The 19,474-nt window shown below is 39.0% G+C and overlaps 1 protein-coding gene across 3 annotated transcripts in view; it reads left to right on the top strand.

Moving 5' to 3' along the window:
* The window catches only part of Akt (Akt kinase), a 319,015-nt gene that overhangs the window by 284,762 nt on the left and 14,779 nt on the right, over nucleotides 1-19,474 (top strand). For all 3 annotated transcript variants that reach the window (XR_010861220.2, XM_067155279.2, XM_067155280.2), the window contains exons 5-8: nucleotides 1,492-1,689; nucleotides 6,561-6,752; nucleotides 13,013-13,141; nucleotides 17,615-17,752. Coding sequence is in view for 2 of the 3 variants with exons in the window: in XM_067155279.2 (XP_067011380.1) it covers nucleotides 1,492-1,689; nucleotides 6,561-6,752; nucleotides 13,013-13,141; nucleotides 17,615-17,752 (657 nt within the window). In the remaining variant the exon portion in view is untranslated. The remainder of the gene's footprint in view (nucleotides 1-1,491; nucleotides 1,690-6,560; nucleotides 6,753-13,012; nucleotides 13,142-17,614; nucleotides 17,753-19,474) is intronic.

Raw genomic sequence — 19,474 nt, 5'->3', positions numbered from 1 at the left:
ACATCTTACAAACACATGTGATTGAAAGGGGTACAGTAAAACACTACAGTGATAAGTGCTTGAAGAGCAGGAAAACATTATTGCCTCACATCTAGCGATGCATTTTCCAAGTTGCATGAGGAAAAAATATGAAGTTTAGAGCAATAAACAATCCACCCATTGTTTGCTCAAAAACAAATCCAACAACCTCCCCTGTCAAGAAGTAAGTATAAATAACCACCTAATCGATACTTTATTAATGCCTCAGGCAAAATTGAATAAAATTAAAACTTACAGGACATGTTTCGACCACTTAGTGGTCCTCTTCAGCTGTATAAATAAAGAACTAAAAAGAAAAACATTGACAATAAGCACAAATAAAGCTAATAAACTTAAAGATGACGAATTCCAGGAATCGGGTATTTATAAGCTGACTTGTGCTCAATGTAAAAAAACTTACGTGGGACAATCTGGAAGGAACTTCTCAATTAGATATCAAGAACACGTCAATGCTGAAAGATACAAAAGATTCTCTGCCATGGGATCCCATATGAAAGAGTCCAACCACAAATTCACCAATATAAAACAGGACCTTCAAATTATCTGTATGATTAATAAAGGTAATCTTATGAACAACCTGGAAAACATCCACATCGTTCTTGATAAATTGGAAAACGGTGAAGAGAATCTCAACGAAAACAACGAGCATAAAAACATCTTATATGAGAATATTAGCAAATACTTAGAATGGGTAGACATGAAACAGACTAGACGAACAAGAGATATAATCAAACACGACATCGCAGAAGCACAGCCCAATCTCCCTCCTCCCTCACATGTTATTTTAGATGACGATGAAACTCTACTTCCCTTCTCTCCAGAGCTTTCCATGAACTGTCAAACTGTATCACATCGTTACTTCACCAGGTCGCGCTCAAAGACAGACCCTCTAGACAGCGCAGAATAAACATCTTTTCCAAACAAGAACGAAAGGCAAGATGACCTATTCTGACGACCTCCATTTTTATCAAAGGAGTCTCCAAAGAACTTTTATTTGTGCTTATTGTCAATGTTTTTCTTTTCAGTTCTTTATTTATACAGTTGAAGAGGACCACTAAGTGGTTGAAACATGTCCTGTAAGTTTTAATTTTATTCAATTTTGCCTGAGGCATTAATAAAGTATCGATTAGGTGGTTATTTATACTTACTTCTTGATTAAACATCGATACGGTCATGAAATGGACAACTTGTAACCTCCCCTGTTGCAGAATATAGGATAAATTGTTAAACTTGGATTAGATTCTATACTGTATCATTTTCTGAGCATTTATTATGTGTTGTTTTTTTCGTGCTGGTGAATAAACCTGATCTGGGATAAAAATGAAGTGAGAAAAATTTGAAGAGTTACACACAAAATGATAAATATATCTTTATTGATGACTTTTGAATATAATGTGATAGTCATACTTTTTTTTTTAACCTTTATTATTCAATACTTGATGTGTGTTTCAGACGTTAGAGAATTTCGAGTTCCTTAAAGTCCTTGGCAAGGGTACTTTTGGAAAAGTAATCCTGTGTCGAGAAAAAGCAACGGGTCATCTGTACGCCATCAAAATCTTGAAGAAGGAGGTGATCATTCAGAAGGACGAGGTTGCACATACGTTGACTGAAAACAGGGTCCTACGCACCACTAACCACCCTTTCCTCATTGTGAGTATCTACATCGTGTTAATAGCTTGAAGTAATATCACAGATGCTACAAAAGGTGTATAAAGAAACCTCAGATATGTAATGTGTTCCTTGATGTGATTTTGAGTTTGTATAGAACTTTGAAATGAAGGTACATACCAGTGAATGCTTACTTTTTATAAGACGTATGAGGATGATTATTGTGTCTCTGATTCTCCTCAAATGTTGAAATTGTTTCAGTGTGAAGCAGCTACGATAGCGTTGTCACTGACTGTGTCAAAATCTTTGCACAAAATTTTCATTGGGTAATTTGGGCAATGATGGTTCATGTTTGTGGGTTACTGTAGTCACGTCCTAGTTCGTGAACCATGGGCGACAGCTGAGTGGCCTAGTAAGTGGTCCTGAGAGTCGGGATACCAGTTGCTATGGAATGGGAGTGGGCATCTCGGACATATTCTGAGTCGTGGCCCTCCTTGTGCTCAGGCGGCTAGGACTATACAATTCACCAGTGGTCCATAACCCGTTAGAGGAAAGATCCTCACTTGGACTATGTGCAAGTAGGGTAGCATCCTGCTTCATTAATTTACCAAGCTCAGAACATTTTAAGCAAGCCTCGGACCTATGGGAGTAATGGAGTCCTACTCCCAGTTGACAGGTGAGGGACTCCTTGGAAACAACTTGGCGAACAAAATGGAATTTGATGGGGAGCTATCAATATTAATGGGGCTTATGGAAGAAAAAAGGTAGAACTGGCTGAGTCAGCAAAGAGGATGCATCTGGATGTGCTAGGAGTAAGTGATATTCGGGTAAGGGGAGATAATGAGGAAGAGATAGGAGATTATAGGGTGTACTTGACGGGTGTTAGAAAGGGAAGGGCAGAGTCTGGGGTAGGGCTCTTTATCAGGAATACCATTGCACGCAACATAGTTTCTGTTAGGCACGTAAATGAGTGAATGATGTGGATAGATTTGTCAGTTGGAGGAATTAGGACAAGAATTGTGTCTCCGTGTATTCACCATGTGAGGGTGCAGATGAGGAGTTTTATGAAACATTGAGTGACATAGTGGTCAGGGTCAACAGCAAGGATAGAATAGTGCTAATGGGTGATTTCAATGCGAGATTTGGGAATAGAACTGAAGGATATGAAAGAGTGATTAGTAAATGTGGGGAAGATATGGAAGCTAATGGGAATAGGAAGCGTTTGCTGGACTTCTGTGCTAGTATGGGTTTAGCTGTTACGAATACATTCTTTAAGCATAAGGCTATTCACCACTACACATGGGAGGCTAGGGGTACCGGGTCCATAATAGACTATATCTTAACAGACTTTGAATTCAGGAAATCTGTTAGGAATGTACGAGTTTTTCGCGGATTTTTCGATGATACAGACCACTATCTGATCTGTAGTGAACTAAGTATCTCTAGGCCTAGGGTAGAGAGAGTGAAATCTGTCTACAAACGAATAAGGGTAGAAAATCTCCAGGACGACGAAATTAGACAGAAGTACATGGATATGATAGTGAGAAGTTTCAAACAGTAGACAGTAAACAGGTTCAGGATATAGAAAGTGAATGGATGGCATACAGGGATCAGGGAAACCTATCTGGACAGTAATAAAGAATCTTAAGAAGGGAGGGAAAAAGGAAATGAACAGTGTTTTGAGTAATTCAGGTGAACTCATAATAGATCCCAGGGAATCACTGGAGAGGTGGAGGGAATATTTTGAACATCTTCTCAATGTAAAAGGAAATCATCCTGGTGGTGTTGCAAACAGCCAAACTTTTGGGGAGGAAGAAAATGATGTTGGTGAAATTATGCTTGAGGAAGTGGAAAGGATGGTAAATAAACTCCATTGTCATAAGGCAGCAGAAATAGATGAAATTAGACCTGAAATGGTGAAGTATAGTGGGAAGGCAGGGATGAAACGGCTTCATAGAGTAGTAAAATTAGCGTGGAGTGTTGGTAAGGTACCTTCAGATTGGACAAAAGCAGTAATTGCACCTATCTATAAGCAAGGGAACAGGAAGGATTGCAACAACTATCGAGGTATCTCATTGATTAGTATTTTTTTTTTGCTACGGGCTTTACGTCGCACCGACACAGATAGGTCTTATGGCGACGATGGGATAGGAAAGGTCTAGGAGTTGGAAGGAAGCGGCCGTGGCCTTAATTAAGGTACAGCCCCAGCATTTGCCTGGTGTGAAAATGGGAAACCACGGAAAACCATTTTCAGGACTGCCGATAGTGGGATTCGAACCTACTATCTCTCGGATACAAGCTCACAGCCGCGCGCCTCTACGCGCACGGCCAACTCGCCCGGTATTGATTAGTATACCAGGCAAAGTATTCACTGGCATCTTGGAAGGGAGGGTGCGATCAGTCATTGAGAGGAAGTTGGATGAAAACCAGTGTGGTTTCAGACCACAGAGAGGCTGTCAGGATCAGATTTTCAGTATGCGCTAGGTAATTGAAAAATGCTATGAGAGGAATAGGCAGTTGTGTTTATGTTTCGTAGATCTAGAGAAAGCATATGACAGGGTACCGAGGGAAAAGATGTTCACTATACTGGGGGACTATGGAATTAAAGGTAGATTATTAAAATCAATCAAAGGCATTTATGTTGACAATTGGGCTTCAGTGAGAATTGATGGTAGAATGAGTTCTAGGTTCAGGGTACTTACAGGGGTTAGACAAGGCTGCAATCTTTCACCTTTGCTGTTCGTAGTTTACATGGATCATCTGCTGAAAGGTATAAAATGGCAGGGAGGGATTCAGTTAGGTGGAAATGTAGTAAGCAGTTTGGCCTATGCTGACGACTTGGTCTTAATGGCAGACTGTGCCGAAAGCCTGCAGTCTAATATCTTGGAACTTGAAAATAGGTGCAGTGAGTATGGTATGAAAATTGGCCTCTCGAAGACTAAATTGATGTCAGTAGGTAAGAAATTCAACAGAATTGAATGTCAGATTGGTGATACAAAGCTAGAACAGGTCGATAATTTCACGTATTTAGGTTGTGTGTTCTCCCAGGATGGTAATATAGTAAGTGAGATTGAATCAAGGTGTAGTAAAGCTAATGCAGTGAGCTCGCAGTTGCAATCAGCAGTATTCTGTAAGAAGGAAGTCAGCTCCCAGACGAAACTATATTTACATCGGTCTGTTTTCAGACCAACTTTGCTTTACGAGAGCGAAAGCTGGGTGGACTCAGGATATGTTATTCATAAGTTAGAACTAACAGACATGAAAGTAGCAAGAACAATGGCGGGAGGGTACTCGGAATGAGGAGATAAAGGCTAATTTAGGAATGAACTCGATGGTTGAAGCTGTACGCATAAGCCGGCTTCGGTGGTGGGGTCATGTGAGGCGAATGGAGGAGGATAGGTTACCTAGGAGAATAATGGACTTTGCTATGGAGGGTAAGAGAAGTAGAGGGAGACCACGACGACGATGCTTAGACTCGGTTTCTAACGATTTAAAGATAAGAGGTATAGAACTAAATGAGGCCACAACACTAGTTGCAAATCGAGGATTGTGGCGACGTTTAGTAAATTCTCAGAGGCCTGCAGACTGAACGCTGAAAGGCATAACAGTCTATAATGATAATGTATGTATGTATGTATGTATTTGGGCAATGGTAACGATTGCTTCAAATCGTAGTCACAAGCGTCATTTTGCATATACCTGCATATTTTGTTAGGGTGGCTTTAGTTTTTGCTGTATCAGTTCTTATCCTATCAAGTGTTCATACCGACCATGGTTGAGAGGAAGTGTTGGGAGTCCTGTCTGTTGGCTTATCCATCCCAGTCCTTCTTACGTTAAACAAGATTACAGTGAAGCATTATTTTATGTATTATCCAGTGTCGAATTGTTATCGTGTAGTGCCAAGAGCTGATAGGTTGAATTACTTGTTGCTGCGAAAATGTTCATAGGGATAGCCAAGGAACGTTTTTTTGCAGTAACCATTAGCCCAACCAATTATCTGTATAGCTACTAATACAGACAGTCTACAAGATAGGCAAACACTTTGCTGGCTAACGAAACTTTTATAATGTACCCGTATAGGGTTGCATCAGCACGGAACTAGATGACTGGAACATGAATTATGAAACTACAGTTCTATTAAAAGAATGTGTGTGAGTTCTAACAGGTTGTAACACATGATTCCGAGCAAAGTTGCGGGAGTGCTGTGTTGCCGTATGTTTCTACTGGTGTTCCTACATCATTATCAAAGCTTCTTCCTCTGTGGTAGGTGCTTTGGAAAATAATACCCATGCATGGGAATCACGAGAGCATTAGCATACCTTTATTATTATTATTATTATTATTATTATTATTATTATTATTATTATTATTATTATTATTATTATTATTATTCAGCACAATTTAAGCTGCCATCTATAATTGAAATCAGAGTTGTGATTGGTACAAGTCTGTCTTTCAGCTTGTCGCCTTGAATAACTTTAAACTTACGATCATTAGTCATGGGACTTCTTTTTTCTGAAATCCAAAGCAGGAAAAAAAAAGCTTATGTATTCTAACCACAGGACATAATTCTTAATTGCTAAAAATACTTTGTTCAAAAATCGAAGCCTGCCCACCTTATTGAGAAGGAAGCAAATAATAATAATAATAATAATATGATGGTGATTATTTGCCTATTGGTGGGATACATCCTCAATAGTTTCACAAGTTTTGCCTCTTTCCATTCCATCTATACCCTCTTTTCTTCAAAAGGTTACTTTAATTGTAATATTATTATAAGTTGAAAAAAAAGTGTTATGGAGACCAACAGTGCTTTTGTTTCTTCTAAACAGTCGCTCTGTGACTGAACTTCTGATTTTCAGAGCGTATGTACGAGGAACTTGTAATCATAGTTATGAAATTTTTATTTTCAGTCTCTCAAGTATTCGTTCCAGACTGCAGACCGTTTATGTTTTGTCATGGAGTATGTGAACGGAGGAGAATTGTTCTTCCATTTATCACGGGAGCGGGTCTTCTCTGAAGATAGAACAAGGTTTTACGGTGCCGAAATCATTTCAGCGTTAGGATACCTTCACGAAGAAGGCATTATATATCGTGATCTTAAGGTAAGTGTCAATTTTCAGATGTATCACTGCTGTTTAAAAAAAATCTGATTATTAAGTCAGAATTTCTTGCTGTACTGGACGCAGTGCTGTACAGTGATGTATCATATATAATACAGGTGGTGATGGTGATGATGACTGTGTGCCATTTTAAAGGGGCAAACATTGAAGCTATCAGCCCCAGATAAAAACTGAGATGATAATTTTCTCTTCTTGAGGATGAAAGTTATTATAATATTAACAGCTAAAAAAAAAAAAAAGAAAAAAAAAGAGAGACAGACATTTTTAAATTTAAAACTGTGACACTCAAACTAAAAGGATAAACAAAAGAAAAGAAAAAGGACGTATACAAGCAATGTAATCAAACTGTCAGAGCACTTCAGTTCATTCTTAAGTACTGGGTTTCTTACCTTTCCTGCCTGACTAATGATGGCATTATAGGACCTTTCTCTCTCAAACCACACTTAGGATTGAAACTTAAATGAGGTAAAGACAGTGTACATATATAACAACAACATCAACATCAACAACTTGTGTCGACTGAGGTCGACGGGGGATTAACCCGCTGGGGTAAAGTAGTGACTATCATGTGCTCCATGGTTACTTCACAAGCCGAAGTATTAAGCTGGGCTACCGCAATATCGGTAGCGTTGTTACAACTGAGGTAATGAGCCCCAGAGGGCATTTTATACCTTCTGCCAGGATAATGTTCACCCTAGTTGGTCAGGCTGCAGCCATGACTACATATGCAAAGAAGAACCTCTCGAGGAACGACAGACTGCGACACTACATGATAACCATCAGGAATGCTGCATTATATGCAACTGAAACGCTGACATTGGGCAAGAGAGCATGCATACAATTGGAGGAGGAGGAAAGAAGAATCTTAAGACATATATGGGGCACCAGAAAGCAAGGTGAAATCTGGGTACACAGATCAAGGCAGGAATTATATGCGAGTATAGAACCAATCTCGAGTGTGTTAAGAAAGAGAAGGTTAGGATTTGTTGGACATCTCGTGGGGATGGATGACAGTAGGCTGACGAAGAAGATATGGAATGCAACCTCCTTAACTGGAAATAAGTGGATGAAGGAAGTCAGAGAAGATTGGGAGACTATTGGCATAAAGGAAAAATATCCACTGATGACAGTACAGGATAGGTCCAAATACAAAAAGCTCGTGGAAGGTCACAGATGGACAGACACCAGGATCCAGATTCACATCATGGAAGCGAGAGAAATAGGAGGATTGAGAGAATGAAGAGGTATTGGGAAGAAAGAAGGCGTACCAAACAAGTCACTCGTGATCCTCAGGGGTCGTGACGAACCTAATAATAATAATAATAATAATAATAATAATAATAATAATAATAAAAACCTAATTGCCTGGGTTTTGCTGATGATTTGGCATTACTAGCAGTTGATATAAAAGAAGCAAAAACCCAGATATCAGAACTTCATTGCAAACAAAATTGCCCTCAAAATATCATTTTAAAAAAAAATGCCCCAAAACCCAACACAACTAAAAGAAGTTACCATAAATGGTAGTAAAATCAAAATAGTGACTCAATTTAAATATCATGGAGAAGTAATAACACATAACCTAAATGGAAAAATCTCAATCCAAACAAGAACAAATAGATTAGCTAAAGCACAAAAATTAAATGGGACATCTACAAAAAGATATGTCTATCAATAAATGCAAAAATAAAACACTACAACACAGTTATAAAACTGGAAGCTACATATGCAGCAGAAACACTTTTTCACCTGAATAAAAGATCAAAGACTGACAGACTTCAGAAAATTGAAAGGAGGATTGGAAGAACCTGCATCAACAAAAAATACCAGAAAGATGGACAGTGGTGGATAATACCTAACAAGGTCATGTACAAAGAGCTAGATCCCATTACAGATACTATGCATAAGAGGAGACTGGGATTCTTTGGACATATCATTAGGATGCAGTGTTCGAGACTTCTGAAACAACTACTGCAACACAATCTCGTCCCAAAAACCACAACAGGATGTAAATGGATCAGAGAAGTAAGAGAGGATCTGAAGGAAATAGGCCTTACAACAGAAGACACCATAAATAAGATAAAATTGAATACAAAACTCAAGAATACAAACCTTTACTTTATCCTTACACAAAATAAACCAACAACACGCACATTTTCAACCGAGGAAATGGCACGAAGATCAGAGCGTCTGAACAATCCTGTCAAAGAGACCTACGATGGACTGACTAAAGTGATCCTATGCGGTCATAAAACAAGAAGAAGAAAAAGGAGAAATAATAATAATATCCTTTCACAAGATAGAAATCATGTTAACTGACTCAGCACTCGCAAATAAAATCACAATAGATGGACAGGAAATCAAAATCATTGACAAATTTAAATATCTAGGGGAAATAATAACATGAAACTCCAACGAAAAGCAGGCATGGCTTAATAGAATACATAAACTGACCAAAGCACAATATATCACCAGAAACACATACAGTAAAAAAGGCCTCTAAATAGCCACAAAATTAAAACCCTATAAAACAGTTACACAACCAGAAATAACATATGCAAGTGAAACAATTTTCAGAACAGCTAACACTGCAGAAATAGACAGATTACTGAAGATTTAAAAAAGAATAATCAGAATGTACATAAAGAAAAACTACCAAGAAAATGGACACTGGAGACTACTGTAACTTCTAATGGAACAGTCTATAAGGAAATGGAACCGATAATGAGCACAATCAGGAAGAAACAGATCTACTTAGGATACCAGAAAACAATTTCATCAGGAGAACTGTTCAAACATTACAGAACAGTAAGAGCTACATTGGATGGATTACAGAAATCAAGGAAGATATGAGGGAACTGCAAATTATAATAGAAGGTTAGAAAACAAAACAGACTTTTTTTTTTTTTTGCTAGGGGCTTTACGTCGCTCCGACACAGATAGGTCTTATGGCAACGATGGGATAGGAAAGGCCTAGGAGTTGGAAGGAAGCAGCCATGGCCTTAATTAAGGTACAGCCCCAGCATTTGCCTGGTGTGAAAATGGGAAACCACGGAAAACCATCTTCAGGGCTGCCGATAGTGGGATTCGAACCTACTATCTCCCGGATGCAAGCTCACAGCCGCGCGCCTCAACGCGCACGGCCAACTCGCCCGGTCAAAACAGACTTCAAAGACAAACAAACCAAAATCAACAGACGGACAATGGGATGGATGATTACAGACTAAGGAGGAAAGTTAAAATCTGAGAGAATGAAGAAGTATTGGGCTGAAAGAAAACTGAAAAACTTTTTTTATAAAATAGATTGAAGTGGTCCAATGAAGACCATAAAATGAAAATAAATAATAATAATAATAATAATAATAATAATAATAATAATATAGTCAAGCAGGAAATATTCAGCAGGACACAGAAAGCATCAAACTTTTAAAATCAAATCAGAAATCTACTCTGGGACTACAAAATATCACAAAAAACAAAAACAACCCTGTACTACATATGGTTTAGAGACTTGTATTCTACTAAACGATGACTACAGCAGAATTTTGGGAGAAATGAGGTCCCGAGTGTAATAAAGAAGCGTAGACTTCAGCGGTATGGGCACATTACGAGATTGAAGAGCCGTAATATTGCCTATATACGGACAACAATGTATCAGGTTAGACTTCAGCGTATTTTTTTACCATTTATTGTAACAACATAGGTAATATTTTACTAACAATCATCTGTTCTTGTATCTCAAATAGAAAACAACTGCTTGAACTAAGATCAAAGAGTTTGATCGGAGAAATTTCTCCAGTCAAAGTTGATCTTAGTGCGAATGGATCTCAGATTAACATTTATACAATACAAATGTCCGAGTTATACGTGAACCGAGATCAATTTCGTCTCTGATCTAAGATCAAACAGTTTATACAATTTGCCCTAAGAGGTCCACAACCTCACTATATACACTTATTGTTTGTTTCCGTCTTATCTCATTTGTGTTCATTCTTTTCTTCATAGGTTTTAACACACTTTTTAGCTTCAATTATGTAAAAATAACTTTTTTCACTGGAGATGGCTTAAACGAGACAGAACATGTTTGACTATTATTACTCCATTTAATGATGGAGATGTGTATGAATTGAATAGGAGGACATTTAAATTTTCCTTTGTAAAGTGAAGAGTTGTTAAATCAGAAAGAGCCTCACGAGTTCCATATCCATTTCTGAATCCAACCTGGGTAACTGATTTGTAAATTATTGGAATTTGTTATTTTTATCTGAACATGTGTATGTTTATGGTTCATGGTGTGGGTTACTGTAGTCACGTCCTAGTTCATTAACCATGGGCAATGGCTGAGTGGCCTAGTAAATGGTTCTGAGAGTTGGGATACCAGTTGCTATGGAATGGGAGTGGGCATCTCAGACATATTCTGCGTCATGGCCCTCCTTGAGCTCGGGCGGCTAGGACTATACAATCCACCGTGGTCCCTAACCCGTTAGAGGAGAGATCCTCATTTGGACTATGTGTAAATAGGGTAGCATCCTGCTTCATGAATTTAACGAGCACAGAACATTTTAAGCAAGCGTCGGGCTTACAGGAGTAACAGAGTCCCACTCCCATTTGACAGACGAGGGACTCTTGGAAACAACTTGGCGAACGAAATGGAATTCGATGGGAAGCTATCAATATTAATGAGGCTTATGGAAGGAAGAAAGAAAGTAGAACTGGCTGAGTCAGCAAAAAGGATGCATCTGGATGTGCTCGGAGTAAGTGATATTTGGGTAAGGGAAGATAATGAGGAAGAGATAGGAGATTATAAAGTGTACTTGACGGGTGTTAAAAAGGGAAAGGCAAAGTGTGGGCTGGGCTATTCGTCAGGAATACCATTGCACACAACATAGTTTCTTTTAGGCACGTAAATGAGCAAATGATTTGGGTAGATTTGTCAGTTGGAGGAATTAGGACGAGAATTGTCTCATTGTATTCACCATGTGAGGGAGCAGATGAGGACGAAGTTGACAAGTTTTATGAAGCATTGAGTGACATCGTAGTCAGGGTCAACAGCAAGGATAGGATAGTGCTAATGTGCGACTTAATTGCAAGAGTTGGAAATAGAACTGAAGGATACGAAAGGTGAATGGTAAATGTGGGGAAGACATGGAAGCTGATGGGAATGATAAGCGTTTGCTGGACTTCTGCGCTAGTATGGGTTTAGCAGTTACGAATACAAATACATTCTTCAAGCATAAGGCTATTCATCGCTACACATGTGAGGCTAGGGGTACCAGATCCATAACAGACTATATCTTAACCGACTTCAAATTCAGGAAGTCTGTTAGGAATGTTCGGGTTTTTCAGAGATTTTTCGATGATACAGACTACTATCTGATCTGTAGTGAACTACAAACGAATAAGGGTAGAAAATCTCCAGGATGAGGAAATTAGACAGAAGTACATGGATATGATTAGTGAGAAGTTTCGAACAGTGGACAGTAAACAGGTTCAGGATATAGTAAGAGAATGAGTGGTACACAGGGAAGCTGTAGTAGAAACAGCAAGGGAATGCCTAGGAACAACTGTGTGTAAAGATGGGAAAAAGCGAACATCTTCGTGGAATGATGAAGTGAGCGCAGCTTGTAAACTTAAAAAGAAGGTTCATCAGAAATGGCTCCAAACAAGGGCTGATGCAGATAGGGAATTGTTCGTAGATAAAGAAACAAATAGTTGTTGAATCCAAAAAGAAGTAATGGGAAGATTTTGGTAATAACCTAGAAAGGCTATGTCAAGCAGCAGGGAAACCTTTGTGGACAGTAATAAAGGATCTTAGGAAGGGAGGGAAAAAGGAAATGAATAGTGTTTTGAGTAATTCAGATGAACTCATTATAGATCCCAGGGAATCACTGGACAGGTGGAAGGAATATTTTGAAAATCTTCTTGTAAAAGGAAATATTCATGGAGCTCATGGGGAGGAGGAAAATGATGTTGGTGAAATTACGCTTGAGGAAGTTTGGATGTTAAATGAACTCCATTGTCATGAAGCAGCAGGAATAGATGAAATTAGACCTGAAATGGTGAAGATTGGAGAAGGCAGGGATGAAGTTCATTGAAACTTTTTACACTATAAACATTCTTCTCACTCTCTATTCTTGAGGGATTTACAGTGTTACCCATATTCCTTTGAGATCATGTGAGGATTGTAGGATTTAAACCTTCTCTATCATCACTACTTGTAAAATAGTTATTCTGTTTTCTAGCTGGAGAACCTTTTACTCGACAAAGATGGGCACATCAAGATTGCCGACTTTGGACTGTGTAAAGAAGACATCACGTATGGGCGGACGACTAAGACTTTCTGTGGTACGCCCGAATACTTGGCTCCCGAGGTGAGAACTTGGCTTTATTTTTCTTGAAGTCTTTTACCACTTATCTTTTTGTCCTCTCCCTTTTCTTCCTCCTTATGCTTGACTTTCCGCATTGCTCCTGAAGATCTGTTGAGATTGTCCCACAATACGTGTTGAAGCTGGGGAATGAAGCTTTTTGGTGCTGAAGAGAGCTGATGAGGAGAAAGCCGATATGTATGAAGATGTGGTAATTATCCTTCTCACCTCCTCCTACACTGACCTGTCATCTGTTTGTTCCTGTCCATTACTTACAAGGCCAAACTTAGAATATGCAACATTTTGTGGACTCTAGATATTAGATACACATCTCAGAAATTGACAACAAAAGTTCTTACGCAATTCTTATATGGTAGTTCAGAAGAACAGATCAACTCACTAATGTACAGTGTTCTCCCCAGAAATGTTCGTCAGCCAGGTGCCAAGAATGAGTAGCGGGGGGCATGGAATACAACATAAAATATGAATATGCTAAAATTTCAATTTATTCCCCTCAGGGCAATAATAAATAATAATATAATTATTATAATAATCGTCATCCTATGGCCTAGAGCCTCCCTGGCTCAGACAGCAGCATGCCAGCCTCTCACCGCTGGGTTTCATGGTTCAAATCCTGGTCACTCCATGTGAGATTTGTGCTGGATAAAGTGGAGGTGGGACAGGTTTTTCTCAGGGTACTCTGGTTTTCCCTGTCAGGTTGAATTTCAGCAACACTCTCCAATATCATTTCATTTCATCTGTCATTCATTGTAATCATTGCTCCAGAGAGTGCGACAGGCTTTGGCAACCGGCACAAATTCTATCCTCGCCGCTAGATGGGAGCTTCATTCATTCCATTCTTCACCCGGTCAAATGACTGGAAACAGGCTGTGGATTTTCATCCTATGGCCTCAGCTACCGTGTACAAGGATTCTAATTTGACGCCAACTGGCTGTCTGCTTGTCAACTGTGAGATTCCGTTTTACTCTAGGCCTACTAGATGGCAGAGTAAACTGCGTCCCTCCTGGGCGTGTATGACCGAGCATTAATTAATTTTGTCGGGCAAACACCAAATGTGTCACCAGAGATCCTTCACATGCCTTCAAAAATCTGGCTACCTCTGCCGCGTTTGAACCCGCTAGCTTGGAATTTGGAGCCCAACACTCTACCACTGATCCACAGAGGGCATTAACAATGATATCAGACAGCTAAATATTTACTGCAAAATTGAACTATTTTAGTGTTGTTATCACCAACAAGACACAACAGAGTAGTTTGAACTTCTAGTGCTCTACATGCCACATGCGAGTGATGGATCCTGATCGCATACATAGAAAAAGTATGATCTGCTGTTAAAATATTCAAGACCAGGAGGGCGGCCAAGAATGTGATATACAGACATGATGAAACACTACATTCAGCAATGAAGAGGGGACTGGGACAACATTGTAGAAGGAGAAAAGTACAAAGAAGTTAGTGGAGGGACTTCATTCACCGACCCATCATATAGATGGAACGACATGGGATATGTATGTATGTTCTACTGCTCGTTCTTAATCATGAAACACTGAAGCTTACCACTCGGTTGTTGTGGAGTGTCATACAGGTTTGTGACATCGTGCAGAATCAAGTGCTCGGATGTGATTCCAGACACTGCTTGCACATGACACTACGTGTGAGTCAACATAAACATTTAAACTGAGATGTAATTGATACAATAATGAAGATTTATCAGTTAAATAAACAGTTTTACAGTGGATATTGAATTTTCACGACCGCATTGTAATCAAAATTGACTTTCAACCTATTAGATCGTGTTACGTACATTTAGTACGTGTTGAAGAGATGTTCTGTACTTAACCTCTCTTCAACACGTACTAAATGTACGTAACACGACCTAATAGGTTGGAAGTCAGTTTCGAGATTAACATTTTAATTTGGAGCACCTAATGACTCAAATGTGTATTAATATTATGTAACTAAAACACACATCTAGGTTATGTTAGCCGGACGGTCTGTAAAAACAACGGTGCGCCCATTAGAAAGGTTCTAGAGACAACACTGAATGTACAATTTCAGATAGAATGGCATAGAGATAAGAAAGGAGAACAATGCATTTCTTTTCAGTTATAAAGGGTAGAATTGATCACTGTGATTTCCTGACATTCTTAAACATCAGTATTCCTTGCATCAATTCATAAATCAGTGAACATTTTATACCGAGAAGGTTAAAACATTAACTCATGCTAATTTTCCTTTCCACAGACTTGAACAGTGCAGTTCATAAGTATGACTTGTTATGCTAATATACTTGACAGTCGAACTATTAACACATTGAGATCTTGATCACCTTCATACATTTTAATCCTCTGGACTGGCCATTTTTCACTAGTATCGGATGTGAAAATTAAATACTAGTTTTTATTTCACTGTATTTGAGTTCATACTTCCTACTTCATATATGTAAAAACGGTAATACAATTGATAGATCTCTTACCAAAGAAATAGTGGATTGAAATTAGTAGGTTTTTCATTTTGTTTAAAAGTTCAACGTTTAAAATGTGGCTGATATTGAGTGTATTAGGTTTTGGGGCTGTTCATAATTGTATGTATAAGAGATAAATCTATGTAATAAGTAAATAAATATTATGTGTGATCTCTTAGGTCTGTTCAGTTGGTATAAATCACTTTCGTTTAGTCTATGTTCGCATGCAGCCACCATTACGTACACACTGCCATCGAGTCGACACAGGTCTCTGACACAATTTGAAAGGAAGAATATGATGTGTAGAGTTGTAGTTTGCTGCCGTCTATATTTATTTAAAGAAATATATGAACCAAATCTCATACTGCGTTGCCGATCAACTCACATGGTACGTTTGTTTTGTAGTAACAACAATGAAATCCAGAGAATGTATGCTGAGCGGACTTTGTTCTCCACAATAAATTCCACAGCCCGTTCAGCGAACGGCCTTCGACTGCAGTGTGTAAGAAACTAAATGGAAAAATTTCTGGAATGAATCCTTATACAGAGAGTGAGAAGGGAAAAAGAAAAAGGGTATGACAATGTGGGTCCAGAAATGCATAATTGCCGAGTTATCTGACCTTTGTTTGGCCACTAGGCTCTCCTGACTTAAACTCCCTGGACTTTGGGGAAATGTAAAGTCTGTCCTGTATTCGACTGCTGTTGATTATGTGCCATCTCTCCATGTGTGCGTTGTGACAGCTGTCATACACTCCAACAGCATGCTCTCCACAAGGCATTATGAAAACGTGAAACAGAATATCCCTGCAAATGACAGTGGCTCTTTGGAGGAAGAAGTATTTGTCAAAGAAGCAGAAAATATCTCTGTCAGGCAGGAAGAAAGAGAAAGATAACCCTGGGTGGAATGAGGAGGTGAAGAAGTCAAAGAAAGAAAATAATCTGGCACGAAAGAAGTGGACGACAGACAGGTAGAGATCATTATAGAGAAATAAAGAAACAGAGTCGAAGAATTGTAAATGAAAAACATAAAATGGAGTATTACTAGACTTTTTTAATGTATAAAAATTATATGAATGAAGAACTGCAGTCACACGTACGGCTTTTATGGAGGATGTTATACTGAATAGAGTAATAAATAAGTTACAGGATTGTGAGCAACTGCAAAATGATCTCAGCAGTTTTGTGAGAAGGACTGCAGACAGCTTGTCACATGAGGGTAAACAGGATGAAAAGTCGGGTTGTAAGTTTCACCAAGAGGAAAAGTCCTCTCAGTTTGAATTACTGTGTTGATGGGGGTGAGGTAGGTACGGTCCTTAGGTATTAATAGAAGGAAAGATCTTTATTGGGGTAATCCCATTAATGAGGTTGTAAATAAAGTTTACAGATCTCTTCATTTATGGTTATGAGGGTATTTAAGGTTGTGGAGAGGGCGAATAAGTCTCTATGCTTCCAGAGTATGGGAACCACCCCAGGATTACTTGATTCGAGAACTGGAGAAGATCTAAAGGAAAGGAGCTCGATTTTTTTCTAGGTGATTTCCAACAAAAGTGTAATGTTACGAAAATGTTGCAAAATTTGGGCTGGGAAGGCTTGGGAGTAAGGAGACGTGCTGCTTGACTAAGGCGTATGTTATGAGCGGTCAGTGGAGAGATGGCGTGGAATAACGGTAGTAGACGAATAAGTTTGAGTGGAGTTTTTAAACATATGAAAATCACAATATGAAGATAAAGTTAGAATATAAGAAAATTTTCATTTATAGGAAGAGGAAAAATGTTTGATAAATTTCCAAGCCCTTTGCTTTAAAGGAAAGACTAGGTGAACAGTTGATGGAGAGACTGCCACCTGGTCAACAGCTATAAATGCAGATCAATGATGATTGAAGAGTTGATGGATTGATTGTTAGTGAAACAGTTATAGATGATACTCCTGTGTAGATCTCTGATGTTGGAGGAATCTTGTATAATGACTTAATCAGTTTCCTCTGACTCTGGCAGGTCCTCGAGGATAATGACTACGGTCGGGCCGTAGACTGGTGGGGTATCGGTGTGGTGATGTACGAGATGATGTGTGGACGCCTGCCGTTCTATAACCGAGACCACGATGTGCTCTTCACACTCATTCTCATGGAGGAGGTAAGTATGTTTGCTACCCAGTTTTTTTTTATTAATTTTCTTGTGTTTGATGGTTTAGCCCTTCAGGGTGTCTTTTATAGTTGTTGACGTAATTTCTGAACATGAATATTCTCACACAATGCCTAGTTTCTGGTTACTAAATCTGCCTCACTGGAGCTGCAATAGTGTGTTGAGCTTGTGATCCCAAGTTTTGATCCTAGCTGAGTTGATTTTTGAAGGGCGGTCTAGAATCTAAGCGTGGGAGCGTGAGTAGCTCAGTGGCTTCACTGCTGGCGTTCCTCCAGGAAGGCTGAGGTTGGAATCCTGGGTTTCATCACAAAAGTCACGTAACATCAGACCCCCGGCTAAAATCAAAATGAGCCTGGGTAAAGAACTGGAATCACAGATAAGTCTTTTTGTAGATGATGTTACAGTTTATAGAGTAGTAAACATGTTTGTGAGCGACTGCAAAAATACCTCGACAGTGTTGTGAGATGGACAGCAGACAATAGTATGATGGTAAACGGGATGAAAAGTCAGGTTTTCCCAGTTTTAATTACTGTATTGATGGTGTGAAAGTAACTCGTGAGGATCACTGTAGGTACTTACCGTATTTACTCGCGTATTAGACCCCCCTTGGCTTTTCAAGACGAAGAAAATGAAAAAAATAAATCTCTCATACAAGAACCCTCAACGTGATTAGTCAGAGAAGAAAAACGATTCCGCTTCAAAGTGGCTACAAGCCGTATGCAGCTCTGATCACATTACAGAAATTTGTGAATAATTTTGTCCGTACGACCTACGCAATGAAAATACACGTCGAAGTCATGTGGTACATCTGTGTTTCGTAGTTAAGAATTGTCCGCCTCCGTAGCGAAGGCCTGGAATGTCTGCCAATGTAAAGGTTAGGACAATTAGCCGCCATTCTCGGGAGCCTGAGTTCGATTCCCGGTACCGTATTGCCAGAGATTTACGAATGGCAGGAAGGTTGATTTGTCATAAAAATGGTACATGCAACTCCCTTCCACTGGGGGCCTTTCTAAGAAAAGAGCTGCACCATCTTGGGATGAGGAAACAAGTTTACTTTAGTTAAGAAATGTTCACAGTTGTTGCTAGTAATATAGCAGGCGAGATCGTTAACAAAGTGATAATTTAATATGTCGTAACTTGGGCCAGTATAGGTTTTTTTGGGGAGAGAAGTAGGTTTGAAACGTGATAAAAACAATCCAGTCACAATTGAGGTGCATTTTTTCAAAACTTGATAAATGTAAATGTGTTCAAAATTGAGTTATGCATGCTAATGTTATCAGTTTGACCTTGCTCACCATCCTGCGCAATCATTTTTTGCATAAGTCAACATTTGCCATGTATAGAAGTGGTTGAAGTCACTAGGTTTTTGCAAAAGTCGATACATGCTCTCGTAAAGTTAAAGCAAAACTCAATAAATGCAGTTAACTATTAATCACTTGGCATTCTTATGGATAATCAGAAGTGTTATTCTGTGGAACAATGGAATGCCACACTCCGTTATTGAAAGGATGTATTCTTGGAACTGCATGCCACATGTTCCCACGATTAGCCCTCATTGTCGTCGACAGAATGAAACTCACTTCCTGAGAAGTTTTAAACAAGTTGCTGTGTGAGGAACTATTTCCCTCTACAACAGTATGAATAATGAATCTGAAGATTCTGAAACTGGCGTGCCAGTTCAGGAATGTGTCAAGTGTGGATACAAGAAGAAAG

Source organism: Anabrus simplex, chromosome 11 (genome assembly GCF_040414725.1).
Source record: "Anabrus simplex isolate iqAnaSimp1 chromosome 11, ASM4041472v1, whole genome shotgun sequence".
In the NCBI taxonomy this organism is placed as follows: domain Eukaryota; kingdom Metazoa; phylum Arthropoda; class Insecta; order Orthoptera; family Tettigoniidae; genus Anabrus; species Anabrus simplex.
Note: the sequence above shows the minus strand (reverse complement) of the source record. Positions and strands in the feature narration are given on the sequence as shown.